This window comes from Colius striatus, chromosome 13, assembly GCF_028858725.1.
Source record: "Colius striatus isolate bColStr4 chromosome 13, bColStr4.1.hap1, whole genome shotgun sequence".
Classification (NCBI taxonomy): domain Eukaryota; kingdom Metazoa; phylum Chordata; class Aves; order Coliiformes; family Coliidae; genus Colius; species Colius striatus.
The window spans coordinates 710,876-726,907 of record NC_084771.1 but is presented as its reverse complement, the minus strand read 5'-3'; the positions used below and the strand labels follow the sequence as shown (position 1 = coordinate 726,907).

The 16,032-nt window shown below is 66.8% G+C and overlaps 3 protein-coding genes across 5 annotated transcripts; all 3 read left to right on the top strand.

The window, feature by feature from the left end:
* Positions 1 to 53: 53 nt before the first annotated feature.
* Positions 54 to 2,664, top strand: MARS2 (methionyl-tRNA synthetase 2, mitochondrial). Its single transcript, XM_062006615.1, has 3 exons — positions 54 to 261; positions 365 to 699; positions 1,424 to 2,664. The coding sequence occupies exons 1-3, from the start codon at positions 54 to 56 to the stop codon at positions 2,594 to 2,596; spliced, it is 1,716 nt and encodes a 571-aa protein (XP_061862599.1). The 3' UTR covers positions 2,597 to 2,664.
* Positions 2,665 to 4,486: 1,822 nt separating this feature from the next.
* On the top strand, positions 4,487 to 8,138 carry RAB33A (RAB33A, member RAS oncogene family). 2 transcript variants are annotated; one of them, XM_062006764.1, is made up of 2 exons: positions 4,487 to 4,724; positions 7,640 to 8,138. In XM_062006764.1, the coding sequence occupies exons 1-2, from the start codon at positions 4,500 to 4,502 to the stop codon at positions 8,093 to 8,095; spliced, it is 681 nt and encodes a 226-aa protein (XP_061862748.1). In that variant the 5' UTR covers positions 4,487 to 4,499; the 3' UTR covers positions 8,096 to 8,138. The 2 variants fall into 2 exon arrangements, with proteins under 2 accessions (XP_061862748.1, XP_061862747.1); XM_062006763.1 differs by lacking the exon at positions 4,487 to 4,724 and adding an exon at positions 4,731 to 5,388.
* Positions 8,126 to 15,949, top strand: RBMX2 (RNA binding motif protein X-linked 2). 2 transcript variants are annotated; one of them, XM_062006760.1, is made up of 6 exons: positions 8,126 to 8,593; positions 14,046 to 14,161; positions 14,241 to 14,292; positions 14,377 to 14,506; positions 14,625 to 14,805; positions 15,252 to 15,949. In XM_062006760.1, exons 1-6 carry the CDS (start codon positions 8,589 to 8,591, stop codon positions 15,692 to 15,694), a joined length of 927 nt encoding a protein of 308 aa, XP_061862744.1. In that variant the 5' UTR covers positions 8,126 to 8,588; the 3' UTR covers positions 15,695 to 15,949. The 2 variants fall into 2 exon arrangements, with proteins under 2 accessions (XP_061862744.1, XP_061862746.1); XM_062006762.1 differs by lacking the exon at positions 8,126 to 8,593 and adding an exon at positions 11,693 to 11,698.
* The last annotated feature ends 83 nt before the right edge of the window (positions 15,950 to 16,032 follow it).

Here is a 16,032-nt window from a genome sequence, read left to right as displayed (position 1 = left end):
CGCCGCGCCCCCGCCCGTGCCCGCGTCCGCGCCGCCGCCGCGCCAGCGCCGCCATGCCGCGGCCGCCCCGCGGCCTCCCGCGCCCGCCGCGCCGCTCCGCAGCCACCGCCGCGGCGCCCGGCCGCCGCCTGCTGCTCTCCGCGCCCATCTTCTACGCCAACGGGCCGCCGCACATCGGGCACCTGTACTCCGCGCTGCTGGCCGACGCGCTGCACCGGCACCGCGGCCTCCGCGCCGCCGGCCCGAGCCGCCTCTCCACGGGTGAGCCTGGGCCCGAGCCCGCCGGGCGCCGCGCCTGCCCCGCGCTCCGCTGTCCCCCTTCCCCACGGCCCTCCGCGTCACTCCCGCCCCTCTGCCGTTGCAGGGACCGATGAGCACGGGCTGAAGATCCAGCAGGCCGCGGCCGCGGCCCAGACGTCGCCCCCGGAGCTCTGCGAGCGGGTGTCGGGCCTCTTCCGCCAGGCCTTCACCCGGGCCGCCGTCTCCTTCACCGACTTCATCCGCACCAGCGAGCCGCGGCACCAGCGGAGCGTGCGGCATTTCTGGGGAGCCCTGCGGGATGGCGGGGCCCTGTACAAAGGCTGTTACGAGGGCTGGTACTGCACTGCCGAGGAGTGCTTCCTGCCCGAGAGCCAGCTGGCCGAGCGCACCGACGCGCAGGGCCGCCCCTGCAAGGTGTCTGTGGAGAGCGGCCATCAGGTAACAGCCCCAGCACCGTCCTGCTCGGGCGGCCCCTCCTGCAGCACTCTCGGCTCTTGCACGCTGAGGGCGTTTAATGCCCTGTGTAAGTCACATCAGCCGAGACTCATGGAATGTCTGCTCTGTGTTTGGAGTGTGGCTGTGTAAGGGACAGCTCCAAAACCCCGTCTGGCAGAAGGTGGTCAGCCCCTGTGCCAGGCTGCCCAGGGAGCTGGGGGAGTGCCCAGCCCTGGAGCTGAGGTGCTGAGTGACACGGGTTAGTGCTGGGCTGGGCAGGGTTAGGGGAGCGTTGGGACCGCAGCAGCTTCAAGAGCTCTTCCAACCCAAATGATTCTGCAGTTGGATGCACATTTGAGCCCCATTCCATGGGGCTGCTGCTGGCCTCTGCTGCTCTGGCCCCGAAGCAGAGATGAAAGACATTCCCCGTGCAGGAGGATAAAGGTGCTTAGACATGAGGTGTTCATCGAGTGTTTGGAGTTTCAGACCCATTTCATGAGGCAACTCAGTTTGGCCTCTGGACAGTTGCACTGGGTGAGCTTTCCAGGTCCCTCCCAGCCCTTGAGATTTGGCGACTGTGAGTCCTGCCCAGCTGCCCTGGGGAGCCCAGCGGTGGTGGTGCCTTGGGAGAGGAGGGACAGGTCCCACGCTGGGAGCGCTGCCTGCAGACCACAAAGCTGTTTGCAGAGCGCTTGTGCTGTAATTCCATTGTCTCCTTCCTCCTCAGGTGCACTGGACCAAGGAGGAGAACTACATGTTCAGGCTGTCGGCGTTCCGGGACCCGCTGCGGTGGTGGCTGCGGGACAACCCCGGGGCCATTTGCCCCGAGCCCTTCTACCGGCGCGTGCTGAGCTGGCTGCAGGACGAGCTGCCCGACCTGTCGGTGTCTCGGGAGCGCCGCCGGCTGCAGTGGGGCATCCCCGTCCCAGGAGACCCCACACAAACGGTTTACGTGTGGGTCGATGCCTTGGTGAACTACCTGAGCGCGGTGGGCTACCCCGAGACGCACGGCGAGTGGTGGCCGGCCGCGCACCACGTCGTGGGCAAGGACATCCTCAAGTTCCACGCCGTGTACTGGCCAGCGCTGCTGCTGGCCGCGGGGCTGGCTCCTCCCGAGCGCATCCTGGTGCACTCCCACTGGACTGTGAGGGGCCAGAAGATGTCCAAGAGCCTGGGCAACGTGACGGGCGCGCTGGGCTGCATGGAGCAGCACACGCCGGACGGGCTGCGCTACTTCCTGCTGCGCCAGGGCGTGCCCGAGCGCGATGGCAACTACTACGACGAGAAGGTGGCCAAAGTGGTGAACTCGGAGCTGGCAGATGCCCTCGGGGGGCTCCTGAACCGCTCCACGGCCCCCAGCATCAACCCCAGCAACACTTACCCGCGTTTCTCGGCGTCCTGCTTTCCCAAGGTGGTGGGTCACGGGGAGACGAGAGGCGTGGGGAGGGCTCGTGCCGAGGACTACGCGCTGGTGGCTGCTGTGGCTGCCCTGCCGCTGCACGTGGCTGAGTGTTTCGAAAGTTTCCAGATCTACAAGGCTTTGGAGAGCATCGACCTGTGCGTCAGGCAGAGCAACAGCTTCTTCCAGAGACACGCGCCGTGGAAACTCAACCGAAAGGAGCCGTCGGAGCGGCTCTGGCTCGACACCATCGTCCACGTGACACTGGAGTGCCTGCGTGTGTACGGCACCCTCCTGCAGCCCGTCATCCCACACACTGCAGACAAGCTGCTTTCCAGGCTGGCTGTGCGGCCAGAGGAGAGAGGTCTGGCAGATGTGACGTTCCTGCCACGCTACGACGGGAAGCCGTGTCCCTTCGAAGGGAGACAGCTCGGCCCTGACACCGGCCTCTTATTCCGCAGACTAGAGAAGTCAAGCCCATGTCAGGTAGAGAAGCTCTAGTCTGACAAAGAGTTCCTGTCGCAATACAAAGCTCTGGGAGCGCCCAGGAGCTGCCTCTGTTAAAGTCACATTGTCCTGTCCCTTGGTGGTGGTCTGAAGTGGGTGAGTGGAGAAGGAAATATTTCTCTCTTCCTGTGCAGCCTTGGGGCTCTGCCTGTCTCATGTTGTCCCTCCTGGCCCCTTGACCACCTCTCTTCTGCCATGAGGAACGGGTCAGGTGCTCTGCCAAGGATGTTTTAAGCAGGGTTGTGGCAGCCAATGTGCTCAGCAATCTCCCAGTGACACCAGCTCCGTGCAGCTTTTTGGCCAGGCCAGAAGTAGCTGGGGGTGCTCAGAAGTGGTTTCCTGGTGCCATCTCTGGGCTGGAGTCCAAATGGGGCCTTCAGGTGAGCTTCCTTCATGGGCTAAACCTGCCATTCAGCTGATGTCTGTGAGAGCCTTGTTGAGGGGATCCCTCTGGGTGACATTCCCAGTGACACAGGGTGGCTCAGGGGGCAAACAGGTGACCTCCCTCAGCTGCACAGACCCTCAGACACAGCCAGCATTGCAAATGGGGGGGAGTGTTGGGCCCAGATTGAACTTGACGAGGCTTTTCCACCTGCTATGTGGTTTGTTGCACCCTGTGTTTCATTTTGGTGCCTGTGGCAGCAGGCGGCTGAGCACGGGCACCCTGTACAGCTGCTTGGGGGCCTCTGGGAAAGCCTTCCGAGAGTTGCTAACCCTGGTACCCTCATGCTGAGGGCTGGCTCCTGTGAGAGGTAGGGTCAGCAGAGACCCCATCCCAGCCCCTGCCATCTCCAGTGCTGATGGGAGTCAACTGGTGGGAGCTCCCAGGTGGCCGTGGGAGAAGGGCTGGAGGCCTTGGGTTGGTGCCAGCAGGAGCTGTGCCATGTCCCTGCCAGCACCAGCGTGGGCAGTTCCGTCTGTGGTGGATCACTGGTGGCTCTGCACGTGACCCACGCACCCCACAGCTCTGGCCACCAAGTGGGGTACAGGTAGAGTCCCTGTGGCTTCTCCAGCCATGGTGGGAGTCAGTGCCTTGGTACCACTTGGCTGGTCACACAATCATTTGGGTTTGAAACACCCTTGAAGCTGCTGAAGTCCAACTTTCCCCTCACCCTGCCCAGCCCAGCACTGACCCCTGGCCCTCAGCTCCACGGCTTTGGGATCCCTCCAGGGCTGGGCACTCCCCCAGCTCCCTGGGCAGCCTGGCACGGGGGCTGACACCCCTCTCAGGGAAACAGCTCTGCCTCAGCTCCAACCTCAGCCTCCCCTGGGACAGCTTGAGGCTGTTTCCTCTTGTCCTGTCATTCATTACTGCGGAGCAGAGCCCGACCCTCCGCTCACTGCAGCCTCCTGTCAGGGAACTGCAGAGAGGGCTCCTGTCTGCCCTCAGGCTCCTCTTTTCCGGGCTCAACACCCCCATTCCCTCAGCCCCTCCCCAGCACCCTTGTGCTCCAGCCCCTGCCCGGCTCTGGCCACGCCGCAGCCCCTCGGTGTGTTTCCGGCCCTGCCGCACCGCGGTCCCAGCACTGCCCCACGCCTGGGCGCGCTCCCTCCCTCCCCGGAGCCGGCCCGTGTCGCTGCCTGGCCGCTTCCCGGGCGAGTCCCGTCAGCGCGGGGCCTGGCGGGGCCAGCAGGGGGCGCCCTGGCGCGGGGCGGGGCCGCGCGCGTGCCGGTGCGGGGGGCGGCGCGGGGCCGCGGGCCGGTGCAGGAGGCGGGGCCGCGCGCGGGCCGGTGCGGGGGGCGGCGCGGGGCCGCGGGCCGGTGCAGGAGGCGGGGCCGCGCGCGGGCCGGTGCGGGGGGCGGCGCGGGGCCGCGGGCCGGTGCAGGAGGCGGGGCCGCGCGCGGGCCGGTGCAGGAGGCGGGGCCGCGCGCGGGCCGGTGCGGGGGGCGGCGCGGGATGGCGGCGGGAGGCGGCGGCGGGCGGCCGCCGGGCCACGACAGCTCGCTGGAGCCGTACGTGCAGACCCGCATCTTCAAGATCATCGTGATCGGGGACTCCAACGTGGGCAAGACGTGCCTGACCTTCCGCTTCTGCGGGGGCACCTTCCCCGACAAGACCGAGGCCACCATTGGCGTGGACTTCCGCGAGAAGACGGTGGAGATCGAGGGCGAGCGCATCAAGGTGGGCCGCGGCGAGCTCCCGCACCGCAGCGCACCGCACGGCCCCGCGGGCGGTGTCGTGCTCAGCCCGGCGCTGGGGAGGGGGCGGGCGGAGGCTTCCAGGGGCCCGGCGCTGCGGAGCCGCTCTCTGACCCGTCAGCGCCGCCTGCCGCGCTTGCTGCGGCTCGCCGGGTCTGCGGGCGGTCGGAGCCCAGCCGCGATGCCGTCCCGCACCCACCGCCACCGGGCCCGGCAGGCGCCGGGGCGGCTCCGGCTGCGGACGCGGGACTAGGAGAGAGCCGCGGGGAGCCGGGGGAAGGGGCTGGGCGCGGAGAGCCCCGTGTTTGCGGGGAGCAGATGGCTGCGGCTGCGCCGGAGGGCCGGGAGCCTGCACGGGCGGGCAGCGGTGGGCTTGGCGGCCGTGGGGTCGCGGCTGCCATTTCAGCTAGAACGGGATGAATTTGCCGCACAAAAGCCAGCGGGGCACCCGTAAGAAAGGCATCGGCCCGGAGCCCAGGAGCCCCGGAGGGCTGACGTGTCGGAGCCGAACCGGGAGCCCGCAGGGCCGGGCGGATCGGCACCGGCATCCCTCCAGGTGTGAGACCGGCCCCCGGGAGAGGCAGATGCTGACAGATGGGCCACCAAAAGTTGAGGGGCTAATCACAATGAACATAGAGCTACTGACGGTAAGAAGTTAAGCTGTGCTTTTTTTCTCTCTCTCCTTCAAACGGAGAGATGCTCATTGCCCCCACCCAGCCCCCAGCCCTATCCAACACCGCAGAGACACGGTGATGGAAGCTGTAGCTCAGGCTGGCACCAAGCCTGTCTTACTGCCACTAGCCAGAAAACCTTGCCAGGCTTCCTACCTTTGGGTATAATGTGTGCTCCAGCAGGCAGGAGTGGGAGACAGAGCAGCAAAACCAGCCTTTTCCCGGGACCACGCATCTGAGAGGAGGGATGAGAGGGAACCCTGTCTCCTGCCCTGCCCAGACAGGGAGGCCAGCAGGGAAACGGCTGAGCAGCAGCTCCTCTCTGGCAGCATTCTTCCCCCTCTCTGTGGGGTACAGGGCAATTTGGATTAATCCCAGACACTTGTTTGGAAGTTTGCTAGTTCCAGGCTTCAAGACCCTAACTGCAAGGGCCAGGAGAAGCCATGGAGTTGCAGAGAAGTAGGGGTTGGAAGGGACCTGTGGAGATGATCTGCTCCAAGCCCCTGCTGAAGCAGGGCAACTCAGAGCAAATTGCTCAGGAGTGTGGCCAGATGGCTTTTGAGTCTCTCTGAGGACAAAGGCTCCACAACCTCCCTGAGCAAGCTGTGCCCCTACTCATTCACACTCAAAGGTGCTTCTCAGTGTTCAGAGGGAGTCCTCCTGTTTCACGTGTGCCCACTGCCTCTGGTCTTGGCACCAGGCACCAATGAAAAGAGCGAGGCTCCCTCCTCGTTGCATGTCTCCAGGTGTCTACACATATTGTTAAGACTTCCCTCTAAGCTGTCTCTTCTCCAGGCTAAACAGTCCCAGCTCTCTCAGCCTCTCCTCATAGGAGAGATGCCAGCCCCATCCTCAGCTTGGTGGCCTCTTGTGAGATTCTCTCCAGTTGGTGCTGCTTCTGTGCTGGGGAGCCCACAGCTGGACACAGTGTTCCAGGTACAGCCCCGCCAGCACTGAGTAAGGAGGATAAATTACTTCCTCCTGCTTTCTTTAATGCAGCTCACGACACCAGTCAGTGCCTGTGCTGCTGGCTCGTGCTCAACCCTGTGTCCATCAGGACCTCCAAGTCCTTTTTTCTGCAGGCTGTCTGGTCCCTGGTGTGCACTGGGGCCTGGAGTTGTTCCTCCCCAGGGGCAGGACTTGCCCCTTGTCTTTGTTGAGCTTCAGAAGGTTCCTATGCATTTCTCCAGCCCGTTGAGGTCGCTGTGGCTGGCAGCATGACCATCTCACATCCCGGCCATCCTCCTCCCACTTTGGTGTCATTCACACACTTGCTGAGGGTGCAGTCTGCCCCATCACCCACATCTTTAATGAAGAAGTAGAACAAGACCAGGCCCAGTATTAACCCCTGGAGTACACTGTTGGTTACCAGGGTTCACCTGGACTTTGTGTCACTGATCACCTTCTAGGCCCAGACATTCAGTTTCCAGTCCCCCTCACTGCTAATCCTGCTCAGGAGCTTGTTGGCTCCTCTGTCACTCGGGTAAGGAAGTTGGCATCGGTGCTCTCCAGGAACTTTCCAGATTGCTTATGCTCTGCTCTGTTGTCCTTCCAGCAGCTATTGAGGCAGTTGAAGTTCTCCCTGAGGACCAGGGCCTGCAAACATTAGGCTGCTCCTATCTGCCTGTAGAGCATTTTATCCACTTCTTGCTGGTTGGGTGGCTCTAGCAGACACCCCTTACGATGCCAGTCAGGCTGGTGTGCTCTGTACCCCTCACCCACACTGCTCTCAGTTGGCTCCTCACCCGTCCCCAGGCAGAGCTCCGTGCCCTCCCGCCACGCTCTCACTCAGAGCGTGGCTCCCCCCTCCCTCCCGTCTTCTCTTTGCTCTGGCTCCTCCGTACACATTCAGCACTGTCACTGTCAGGGTTCTCTTTATGGCGTAGCATCAGGTGGGCAAATGCCCTGAGCTGTGAAGCGAGCGGTGCTTTGTGCAGCTCGTTTCTGTGGTGGGGACGGTGGTGAAGGGCATCGGGAACAGGACGAACAGCAGAGAGCAGCGGCTGGCAGGGTCCCTGGGGATCCCTCACCAGGCCAGCCGAATTCCACAGCACTGAGCACTGTGTACACAGCCTCGTGCGCTGTCAGTGGAGGGGGGCGGAGGGGCAAAAGCTTGTGTAAGTCATCGCTGGGTCCTGGCTCACCCGCTGCCCTGCCGAGGGACGCGGCTCCCCGGCCGGGCACCCAGCGCTCCCGTCCCCTCCCTCCCGTCTGCTTGGCTCCTCAGGTGCAGGTGTGGGACACGGCAGGCCAGGAGAGGTTTCGGAAGAGCATGGTGGAGCACTACTACCGCAACGTGCACGCTGTAGTCTTCGTTTACGACGTCACCAAGATGACCTCCTTCATCAACCTCAAGACGTGGATCGAGGAGTGCAACGGGCACGCGGTGCCCGCGCTCGTGCCGCGGGTGCTCGTCGGGAACAAGTGTGACTTGAAAGACCTGATCCAGGTGCCATCCAGCATGGCCCTGAAATTCGCCGACGCTCACAACATGCTTTTGTTTGAGACCTCGGCCAAGGACCCTAAGGAGAGCCAGAACGTGGACGCCATTTTCATGTGCCTGGCGTGCCGGCTCAAGGCACAGCGCTCGCTGCTCTGCCGGGACCTGGAGGGGCGGCCGGGCCCGGCCCGACGGCTGGAGCCGCCGCACGACGCCGTTGGCAAAGCGTCCTGCCCGTGCTGAGCGCGCTCCCGGGCGCCCCAATAAAGGCTCTGCCGCTCCCCTCCGCTCAGCCTCTTGCTTTGCGCGGCTCGGCCCGGCCCGGCCCGGCTCCCGTGGGCTCGGGAGCGCTCGGCTGGCTCCGGCCCGGCTCGGCTCGGGTGCGCTCGGGTCGGAGCGCTCGGCTGTCTCGGGGCCGGCTCGGCTCTGTTCGGCTCGGCTGGCTTCGGCCCGGCTCGGCTCTCTTCGGCTCGGGAGCGCTCGGCTGTCTCGGGCCCGGCTCGGCTCTCTTCGCCTCGGGCGGTCTCGGCTGACTCCGGCTCGGCTCGGCTCGGCTCGGGAGCACTCGGCTGTCTCGGGGCCGGCTCGGCTCTCTTCGCCTCGGCTGGCTTCGAGCCGGCTCGGCTCTCTTCGGCTCGGGAGCGCTCGGCTGTGTCGGGCCCGGCTCGGCTCTCTTCGGCTCGGTGATGTGGCGCAGGCGCGGGTTGCGCGCGCAGGCGCGGTGCGCGGCGGCGCGATGAAGTAGGTGTGCGGGGCGCGGGGAAGTAGGTGTGCGGGGCGCGGTGAAGTAGGTGTGCGGGGCGCGGGGAAGTAGGTGTGCGGGGCTCGGGGAAGTAGGTGTGCGGGGCGCGGTGAAGTAGGTGTGCGGGGCGCATTGAAGGAGGTGTGCGGGGCTCGGGGAAGTAGGTGTGCGGGGCGCGGGGAAGTAGGTGTGCGGGGCTCGGTGAAGGAGGTGTGCGGGGCGCGGGGAAGTAGGTGTGCGGGGCGCGGGGAAGTAGGTGTGCGGGGCTCGGTGAAGTAGGTGTGCGGGGCGCGGTGAAGTAGGTGTGCGGGGCGCGGGGAAGTAGGTGTGCGGGGCTCGGGGAAGTAGGTGTGCGGGGCGCGGTGAAGTAGGTGTGCGGGGCGCATTGAAGGAGGTGTGCGGGGCTCGGGGAAGTAGGTGTGCGGGGCGCGGGGAAGTAGGTGTGCGGGGCTCGGTGAAGGAGGTGTGCGGGGCGCGGGGAAGTAGGTGTGCGGGGCGCGGGGAAGTAGGTGTGCGGGGCTCGGTGAAGTAGGTGTGCGGGGCGCGGTGAAGTAGGTGTGCGGGGCGCGGGGAAGTAGGTGTGCGGGGCTCGGGGAAGTAGGTGTGCGGGGCGCGGTGAAGTAGGTGTGCGGGGCGCATTGAAGGAGGTGTGCGGGGCTCGGGGAAGTAGGTGTGCGGGGCGCGGGGAAGTAGGTGTGCGGGGCTCGGTGAAGGAGGTGTGCGGGGCGCGGTGAAGTAGGTGTGCGGGGCGCGGTGAAGTAGGTGTGCGGGTCTCGGGGAAGTAGGTGTGCGGGGCGCGGTGAAGTAGGTGTGCGGGGCGCGGTGAAGGAGGTGTGCGGGGCTCGGGGAAGTAGGTGTGCGGGGCTCGGTGAAGGAGGTGTGCGGGGCTCGGTGAAGGAGGTGTGCGGGGCTCGGGGAAGTAGGTGTGCGGGGCTCGGTGAAGGAGATGTGCGGGGCTCGGTGAAGGAGGTGTGCGGGGCGCGGTGAAGTAGGTGTGCGGGGCTCGGGGAAGTAGGTGTGCGGGGCTCGGTGAAGGAGGTGTGCGGGGCTCGGGGAAGTAGGTGTGCGGGGCTCGGTGAAGGAGGTGTGCGGGGCGCGGTGAAGTAGGTGTGCGGGGCTCGGTGAAGGAGGTGTGCGGGGCTCGGTGAAGTAGGTGTGCGGGGCTCGGTGAAGTAGGTGTGCGGGGCGCGATGAAGTAGGTGTGCGGGGCTCGGGGAAGGAGGTGTGCGGGGCTCGGGGAAGTAGGTGTGCGGGGCGCGGGGAAGTAGGTGTGCGGGTCGCGGTGAAGGAGGTGTGCGGGGCTCGGGGAAGTAGGTGTGCGGGGCACGGTGAAGGAGGTGTGCGGGGCTCGGTGAAGGAGGTGTGCGGGGCTCGGTGAAGGAGGTGTGCGGGGCGCGGGGAAGTAGGTGTGCGGGGCTCGGTGAAGGAGGTGTGCGGGGCTCGGGGAAGGAGGTGTGCGGGGCTCGGGGAAGGAGGTGTGCGGGGCTCGGGGAAGTAGGTGTGCGGGGCGCGGTGAAGGAGGTGTGCGGGGCTCGGGGAAGTAGGTGTGCGGGGCTCGGGGAAGGAGGTGTGCGGGTCGCGGTGAAGGAGGTGTGCGGGGCTCGGTGAAGGAGGTGTGCGGGGCTCGGGGAAGTAGGTGTGCGGGGCGCGGTGAAGGAGGTGTGCGGGGCGCGGGGAAGTAGGTGTGCGGGGCTCGGGGAAGTAGGTGTGCGGGGCGCGGGGAAGTAGGTGTGCGGGGCTCGGTGAAGGAGGTGTGCGGGGCTCGGTGAAGGAGGTGTGCGGGGCTCGGGGAAGTAGGTGTGCGGGGCTCGGTGAAGGAGGTGTGCGGGGCTCGGGGAAGTAGGTGTGCGGGGCGCGGGGAAGTAGGTGTGCGGGGCTCGGTGAAGGAGGTGTGCGGGGCTCGGGGAAGGAGGTGTGCGGGGCTCGGGGAAGTAGGTGTGCGGGGCGCGGTGAAGGAGGTGTGCGGGGCTCGGGGAAGTAGGTGTGCGGGGCTCGGGGAAGTAGGTGTGCGGGGCTCGGGGAAGGAGGTGTGCGGGTCGCGGTGAAGGAGGTGTGCGGGGCTCGGGGAAGGAGGTGTGCGGGGCTCGGGGAAGTAGGTGTGCGGGGCGCGGTGAAGGAGGTGTGCGGGGCTCGGGGAAGTAGGTGTGCGGGGCTCGGGGAAGTAGGTGTGCGGGTCGCGGTGAAGGAGGTGTGCGGGGCTCGGTGAAGGAGGTGTGCGGGGCTCGGGGAAGTAGGTGTGCGGGGCGCGGTGAAGGAGGTGTGCGGGGCGCGGGGAAGTAGGTGTGCGGGGCTCGGTGAAGTAGGTGTGCGGGGCTCGGTGAAGGAGGTGTGCGGGGCGCGGGGAAGTAGGTGTGCGGGGCACGGTGAAGGAGGTGTGCGGGGCTCGGGGAAGTAGGTGTGCGGGGCTCGGTGAAGTAGGTGTGCGGGGCGCAGTGAAGGAGGTGTGCGGGGCGCGGGGAAGTAGGTGTGCGGGGCTCGGTGAAGGAGGTGTGCGGGGCGCGGTGAAGGAGGTGTGCGGGGCGCGGTGAAGGAGGTGTGCGGGGCTCGGGGAAGTAGGTGTGCGGGGCGCGGGGAAGTATGTGTGCGGGGCGCGGGGAAGTAGGTGTGCGGGGCTCGGGGAAGTAGGTGTGCGGGGCGCGGGGAAGTAGGTGTGCGGGGCGCGGTGAAGTAGGTGTGCGGGGCGCGGGGAAGTAGGTGTGCGGGGCTCGGGGAAGGAGGTGTGCGGGGCTCGGGGAAGGAGGTGTGCGGGTCGCGGTGAAGTAGGTGTGCGGGGCGCGGGGAAGTAGGTGTGCGGGGCGCGGTGAAGTAGGTGTGCGGGGCGCGGGGAAGTAGGTGTGCGGGGCTCGGGGAAGGAGGTGTGCGGGGCTCGGGGAAGGAGGTGTGCGGGGCGCGGTGAAGTAGGTGTGCGGGGCGCGGGGAAGTAGGTGTGCGGGGCGCGGGGAAGTAGGTGTGCGGGGCGCGGGGAAGTAGGTGTGCGGGGCTCGGGGAAGGAGGTGTGCGGGGCTCGGGGAAGGAGGTGTGCGGGGCGCGGTGAAGTAGGTGTGCGGGGCGCGGGGAAGTAGGTGTGCGGGGCGCGGTGAAGGAGGTGTGCGGGGCGCGATGAAGTAGGTGTGCGGGGCTCGGTGAAGGAGGTGTGCGGGGCTCGGGGAAGTAGGTGTGCGGGGCGCGGTGAAGGAGGTGTGCGGGGCGCAGTGAAGGAGGTGTGCGGGGCGCGGTGAAGGAGGTGTGCGGGGCGCGGTGAAGTAGGTGTGCGGGGCGCGGTGAAGTAGGTGTGCGGGGCGCGGGGAAGTAGGTGTGCGGGGCTCGGGGAAGGAGGTGTGCGGGGCTCGGTGAAGGAGGTGTGCGGGGCTCGGGGAAGGAGGTGTGCGGGGCGCGGTGAAGTAGGTGTGCGGGGCGCGGGGAAGTAGGTGTGCAGGGCTCGGGGAAGTAGGTGTGCGGGGCGCGGTGAAGGAGGTGTGCGGGGCGCGGGGAAGGAGGTGTGCGGGGCTCGGTGAAGGAGGTGTGCGGGGCACGGTGAAGGAGGTGTGCGGGGCTCGGTGAAGGAGGTGTGCGGGGCTCGGGGAAGTAGGTGTGCGGGGCTCGGTGAAGTAGGTGTGCGGGGCACGGTGAAGGAGGTGTGCGGGGCTCGGTGAAGGAGGTGTGCGGGGCTCGGGGTAGTAGGTGTGCGGGGGTCGGTGAAGTAGGTGTGCGGGGCGCAGTGAAGGAGGTGTGCGGGGCGCGGGGAAGTAGGTGTGCGGGGCGCGGGGAAGTGGGTGTGCGGGGCTCGGTGAAGGAGGTGTGCGGGGCGCGGTGAAGGAGGTGTGCGGGGTGCAGTGAAGGAGGTGTGCGGGGCGCGGTGAAGGAGGTGTGCGGGGCGCGGTGAAGGAGGTGTGCGGGGCTCGGGGAAGTAGGTGTGCGGGGCTCGGTGAAGGAGGTGTGCGGGGCGCGGGGAAGTAGGTGTGCGGGGCTCGGGGAAGTAGGTGTGCGGGGCTCGGGGAAGTAGGTGTGCGGGGCTCGGTGAAGGAGGTGTGCGGGGCGAGGTGCAGTAGGTGTGCGGGGCGCGGTGAAGGAGGTGTGCGGGGCGCGGGGAAGTAGGTGTGCGGGGCGTGGTGCAGTAGGTGTGCGGGGCGCGGTGAAGGAGGTGTGCGGGGCTCGGGGAAGGAGGTGTGCGGGGCGTGGTGAAGGAGGTGTGCGGGGCGCGGTGAAGTAGGTGTGCGGGGCGCGGGGAAGTAGGTGTGCGGGGCGCGGGGAAGTAGGTGTGCAGGGCGCGGGGAAGTAGGTGTGCGGGGCTCGGGGAAGGAGGTGTGCGGGGCGAGGTGAAGGAGGTGTGCGGGGCGCGGTGAAGGAGGTGTGCGGGGCGCGGTGAAGGAGGTGTGCGGGGCTCGGGGAAGTAGGTGTGCGGGGCTCGGGGAAGGAGGTGTGCGGGGCTCGGTGAAGGAGGTGTGCGGGGCGCGGTGAAGGAGGTGTGCGGGGCTCGGGGAAGTAGGTGTGCGGGGCTCGGGGAAGGAGGTGTGCGGGGCTCGGTGAAGGAGGTGTGCGGGGCGCGGGGAAGTAGGTGTGCGGGGCGCGGGGAAGTAGGTGTGCGGGGCGCGGTGAAGGAGGTGTGCGGGGCGAGGTGAAGGAGGTGTGCGGGGCGTGGTGCAGTAGGTGTGCGGGGCGCGGGGAAGTAGGTGTGCGGGGCGCAGGGAAGTAGGTGTGCGGGGCGCGGGGAAGTAGGTGTGCGGGGCGCGGTGAAGGAGGTGTGCGGGGCGCGGTGAAGGAGGTGTGCGGGGCTCGGGGAAGTAGGTGTGCGGGGCTCGGTGAAGGAGGTGTGCGGGGCGAGGTGCAGTAGGTGTGCGGGGCGCGGTGAAGGAGGTGTGCGGGGCGCGGGGAAGTAGGTGTGCGGGGCGTGGTGCAGTAGGTGTGCGGGGCGCGGGGAAGTAGGTGTGCGGGGCGTGGTGCAGTAGGTGTGCGGGGCGCGGGGAAGTAGGTGTGCGGGGCTCGGGGAAGGAGGTGTGCGGGGCTCGGGGAAGGAGGTGTGCGGGGCGCGGGGAAGTAGGTGTGCGGGGCGCGGGGAAGTAGGTGTGCGGGGCGTGGTGCAGTAGGTGTGCGGGGCGCGGTGAAGGAGGTGTGCGGGGCGTGGTGCAGTAGGTGTGCGGGGCGCGGGGAAGTAGGTGTGCGGGGCGCGGGGAAGTAGGTGTGCGGGGCTCGGGGAAGGAGGTGTGCGGGGCGCGGTGAAGGAGGTGTGCGGGGCGCGGTGAAGGAGGTGTGCGGGGCGCGGTGAAGGAGGTGTGCGGGGCTCGGTGAAGGAGGTGTGCGGGGCGCGGTGAAGGAGGTGTGCGGGGCGCGGGGAAGTAGGTGTGCGGGGCGCGGTGAAGGAGGTGTGCGGGGCTCGGGGAAGTAGGTGTGCGGGGCGCGGCGCGGGGAGCGCGGTGGGGTGGCTGCCCGTCCGTCCATCGGGCGCTTCCCGTGCTAACGGGGTCTCGCCCTCAGCCCCCTGACCAAGGTGAAGCTGATCAATGAGCTGAACGCGCGGGAGGCGGAGCTGGGGGTGCAGGACGCGGTTTCCTGGCACGCGGAGTACAAGGACAGCGCCTGGATCTTCATCGGTACGGGACCGGGGCGGCTCGGGCTGTGTGGGGCCGGTGCCGGAGTCGTCTCGTCTCCCTTCCTCTCCTCTCCCCGCAGGCGGGCTGCCCTACGAGCTGACCGAGGGGGACGTCATCTGCGTCTTCTCGCAGTAAGTGCCGCAGCCCCCGTCCCGCCGCGGCGCCGGTCCCGCCGTGTCCCTGCCGCCACCGGGGCTGCTGCGGGTACGTTACAGGTACGGGGAGGTGGTCAACATCAACCTGGTGCGGGACAAGAAGACTGGCAAGTCCAAAGGCTTCTGCTTTCTGTGCTATGAGGACCAGAGGAGCACCATTCTTGCAGTTGACAACTTCAATGGGATCAAGGTGAGCGCAGCAGCCATGCCCTGCCCTGCCCAGCCTGGCTGCGGTGGCACGGCGGGCAGGAGCCCTGGCAGCGTGGGGAGCGGGTCTGTGCCTTTGCACAGCGCTGCTCCTCTCGTAGATCAAAGGAAGGACGATCCGAGTGGACCACGTGGCCAACTATCAGCCCCCCAAGGACTCCGATGACTTAGACGAGGTCACCAGAGCCCTCCACGCGAAGGGCTGTGGGGTCAGAACGCCGCCTCATACCTCGTCCGATTCCCCATCAGAAGATGATGATGTGCCCGTAACAAAGCAGAAAGGTGAGGTGTGTTCCTGCTGGCCTTCACCTCAGCAGGGCCCTGTGCCCAGGGGACACCCAGGACAGGTGAGCTCTGGACATCCAGGCTTCACATTGGAGCCTCTTCAGGGGTATCCCAGTGCCTGTATTTGGCCCTTATCTGTGGCTGTGCTCCTGCAGCTTCGGATAGGATGTATCTTTCAGGTAAGGATAGCACCTTTCCTGCAAAAAAAGGGTTACCGCAGGAGGGAGCAGCACCATGAGAGACAGGGAGAGGAAGGTGCTGAAGACGGATGGGTCAGTCTGGAGGAGAAAGCTGTTGGAGTTGGAAGTGGAATAGGCTCGGTCTGAGAGGGGGAGGCTGTGAAGCTTAGGGGGAGGGGGAAGGACAGAAGATGGGAGTGGGGCTGGAAAAGTGCTGCAGGGCTAGAGGACTGTCTGTCCTGAAAGGTGAACCTTGTGTTTCAGGTAAGGAGAAAAGCAGCCAGCAAGGACAGAGTTCAAAGGCTGTGAAGAGGGCGGTGTCTGCCGAGGAGGCGCATCCCAGAGTCAAGATTAAGAAGGAGAAGGAGGATCCTGCCTATGAGCGCTGCGCCGGCGGGAGCCAGCAGTCCTGGCGGGGCTGTGAGGGGAAGCCCCCGAGCAGGGCACAGCGGGAAGAGGAGGAGGAGGAGAGGAGGCACCAGAGGTCTGCAGAGAGAAGAGGAGAAAAGAGCTACCGGGACCAGAGAGGCCACAGCAGTTCATGGGAAGAGAGGGAGAGGAGGGAGGAGGCCGGCAGGAAGGGCAGCGGGCACGGCAGCCGGCGGGAGGAGCCTTCCGAGGGAGGCCGGTCCCGGGAGCGCAGGGACAGGGAGCCCCACGGCAGGCACAGCCACCGCGGCTCCCCGAGGAGCTCCCGCCGCTGCTGAGCCCTGGGCTGGGCGCTGGGGGGCTGGGAGAGCCCCAGACTCCCCAGACCCTGCTGGGGCTACTGCAGCTGCACCCTCTGCTGCCTCCCTGGGGCTTTCTCGTTCCCCCTTTGGTCAGGGTTCACTGAGAGAGAGTTTGGTTGTTGCCTCCCTCCCTCTCTGCAGCGTGGGACGTGCAGGCACTGGGATGCTGCAGGGTTGGGACCAACAATGTTTGGTTTAGTTTAAAATGCATTTTAATAAACCTGTTGGGTACCAGGCAGCCCTGGGAGCAGCGTCTGCCTCGTGCTGGGGGCTGAAGGCACCAGGCAGCCCTGGGAGCAGCGTGTCTGCCTCGT

What these genes read in the sequence shown, in the direction of transcription:
- MARS2 (XM_062006615.1), top strand. Translation starts at nt 54, where the DNA reads ATGCCGCGGCCGCCCCGCGGCCTCCCGCGCCCGCCGCGCCGCTCCGCA. An exon ending in CCCGAGCCGCCTCTCCACGG is followed by an intron (nt 262 to 364) that starts GTGAGCCTGGGC and finishes CTGCCGTTGCAG; the next exon opens with GGACCGATGAGCACGGGCTG. An exon ending in CTGTGGAGAGCGGCCATCAG is followed by an intron (nt 700 to 1,423) that starts GTAACAGCCCCA and finishes CTTCCTCCTCAG; the next exon opens with GTGCACTGGACCAAGGAGGA.
- RAB33A (XM_062006763.1), top strand. Translation starts at nt 5,158, where the DNA reads ATGAATTTGCCGCACAAAAGCCAGCGGGGCACCCGTAAGAAAGGCATC. An exon ending in TGAACATAGAGCTACTGACG is followed by an intron (nt 5,389 to 7,639) that starts GTAAGAAGTTAA and finishes TTGGCTCCTCAG; the next exon opens with GTGCAGGTGTGGGACACGGC.
- RBMX2 (XM_062006760.1), top strand. An exon ending in CAGCGCCTGGATCTTCATCG is followed by an intron (nt 14,162 to 14,240) that starts GTACGGGACCGG and finishes CTCTCCCCGCAG; the next exon opens with GCGGGCTGCCCTACGAGCTG. An exon ending in GTCATCTGCGTCTTCTCGCA is followed by an intron (nt 14,293 to 14,376) that starts GTAAGTGCCGCA and finishes GGTACGTTACAG; the next exon opens with GTACGGGGAGGTGGTCAACA.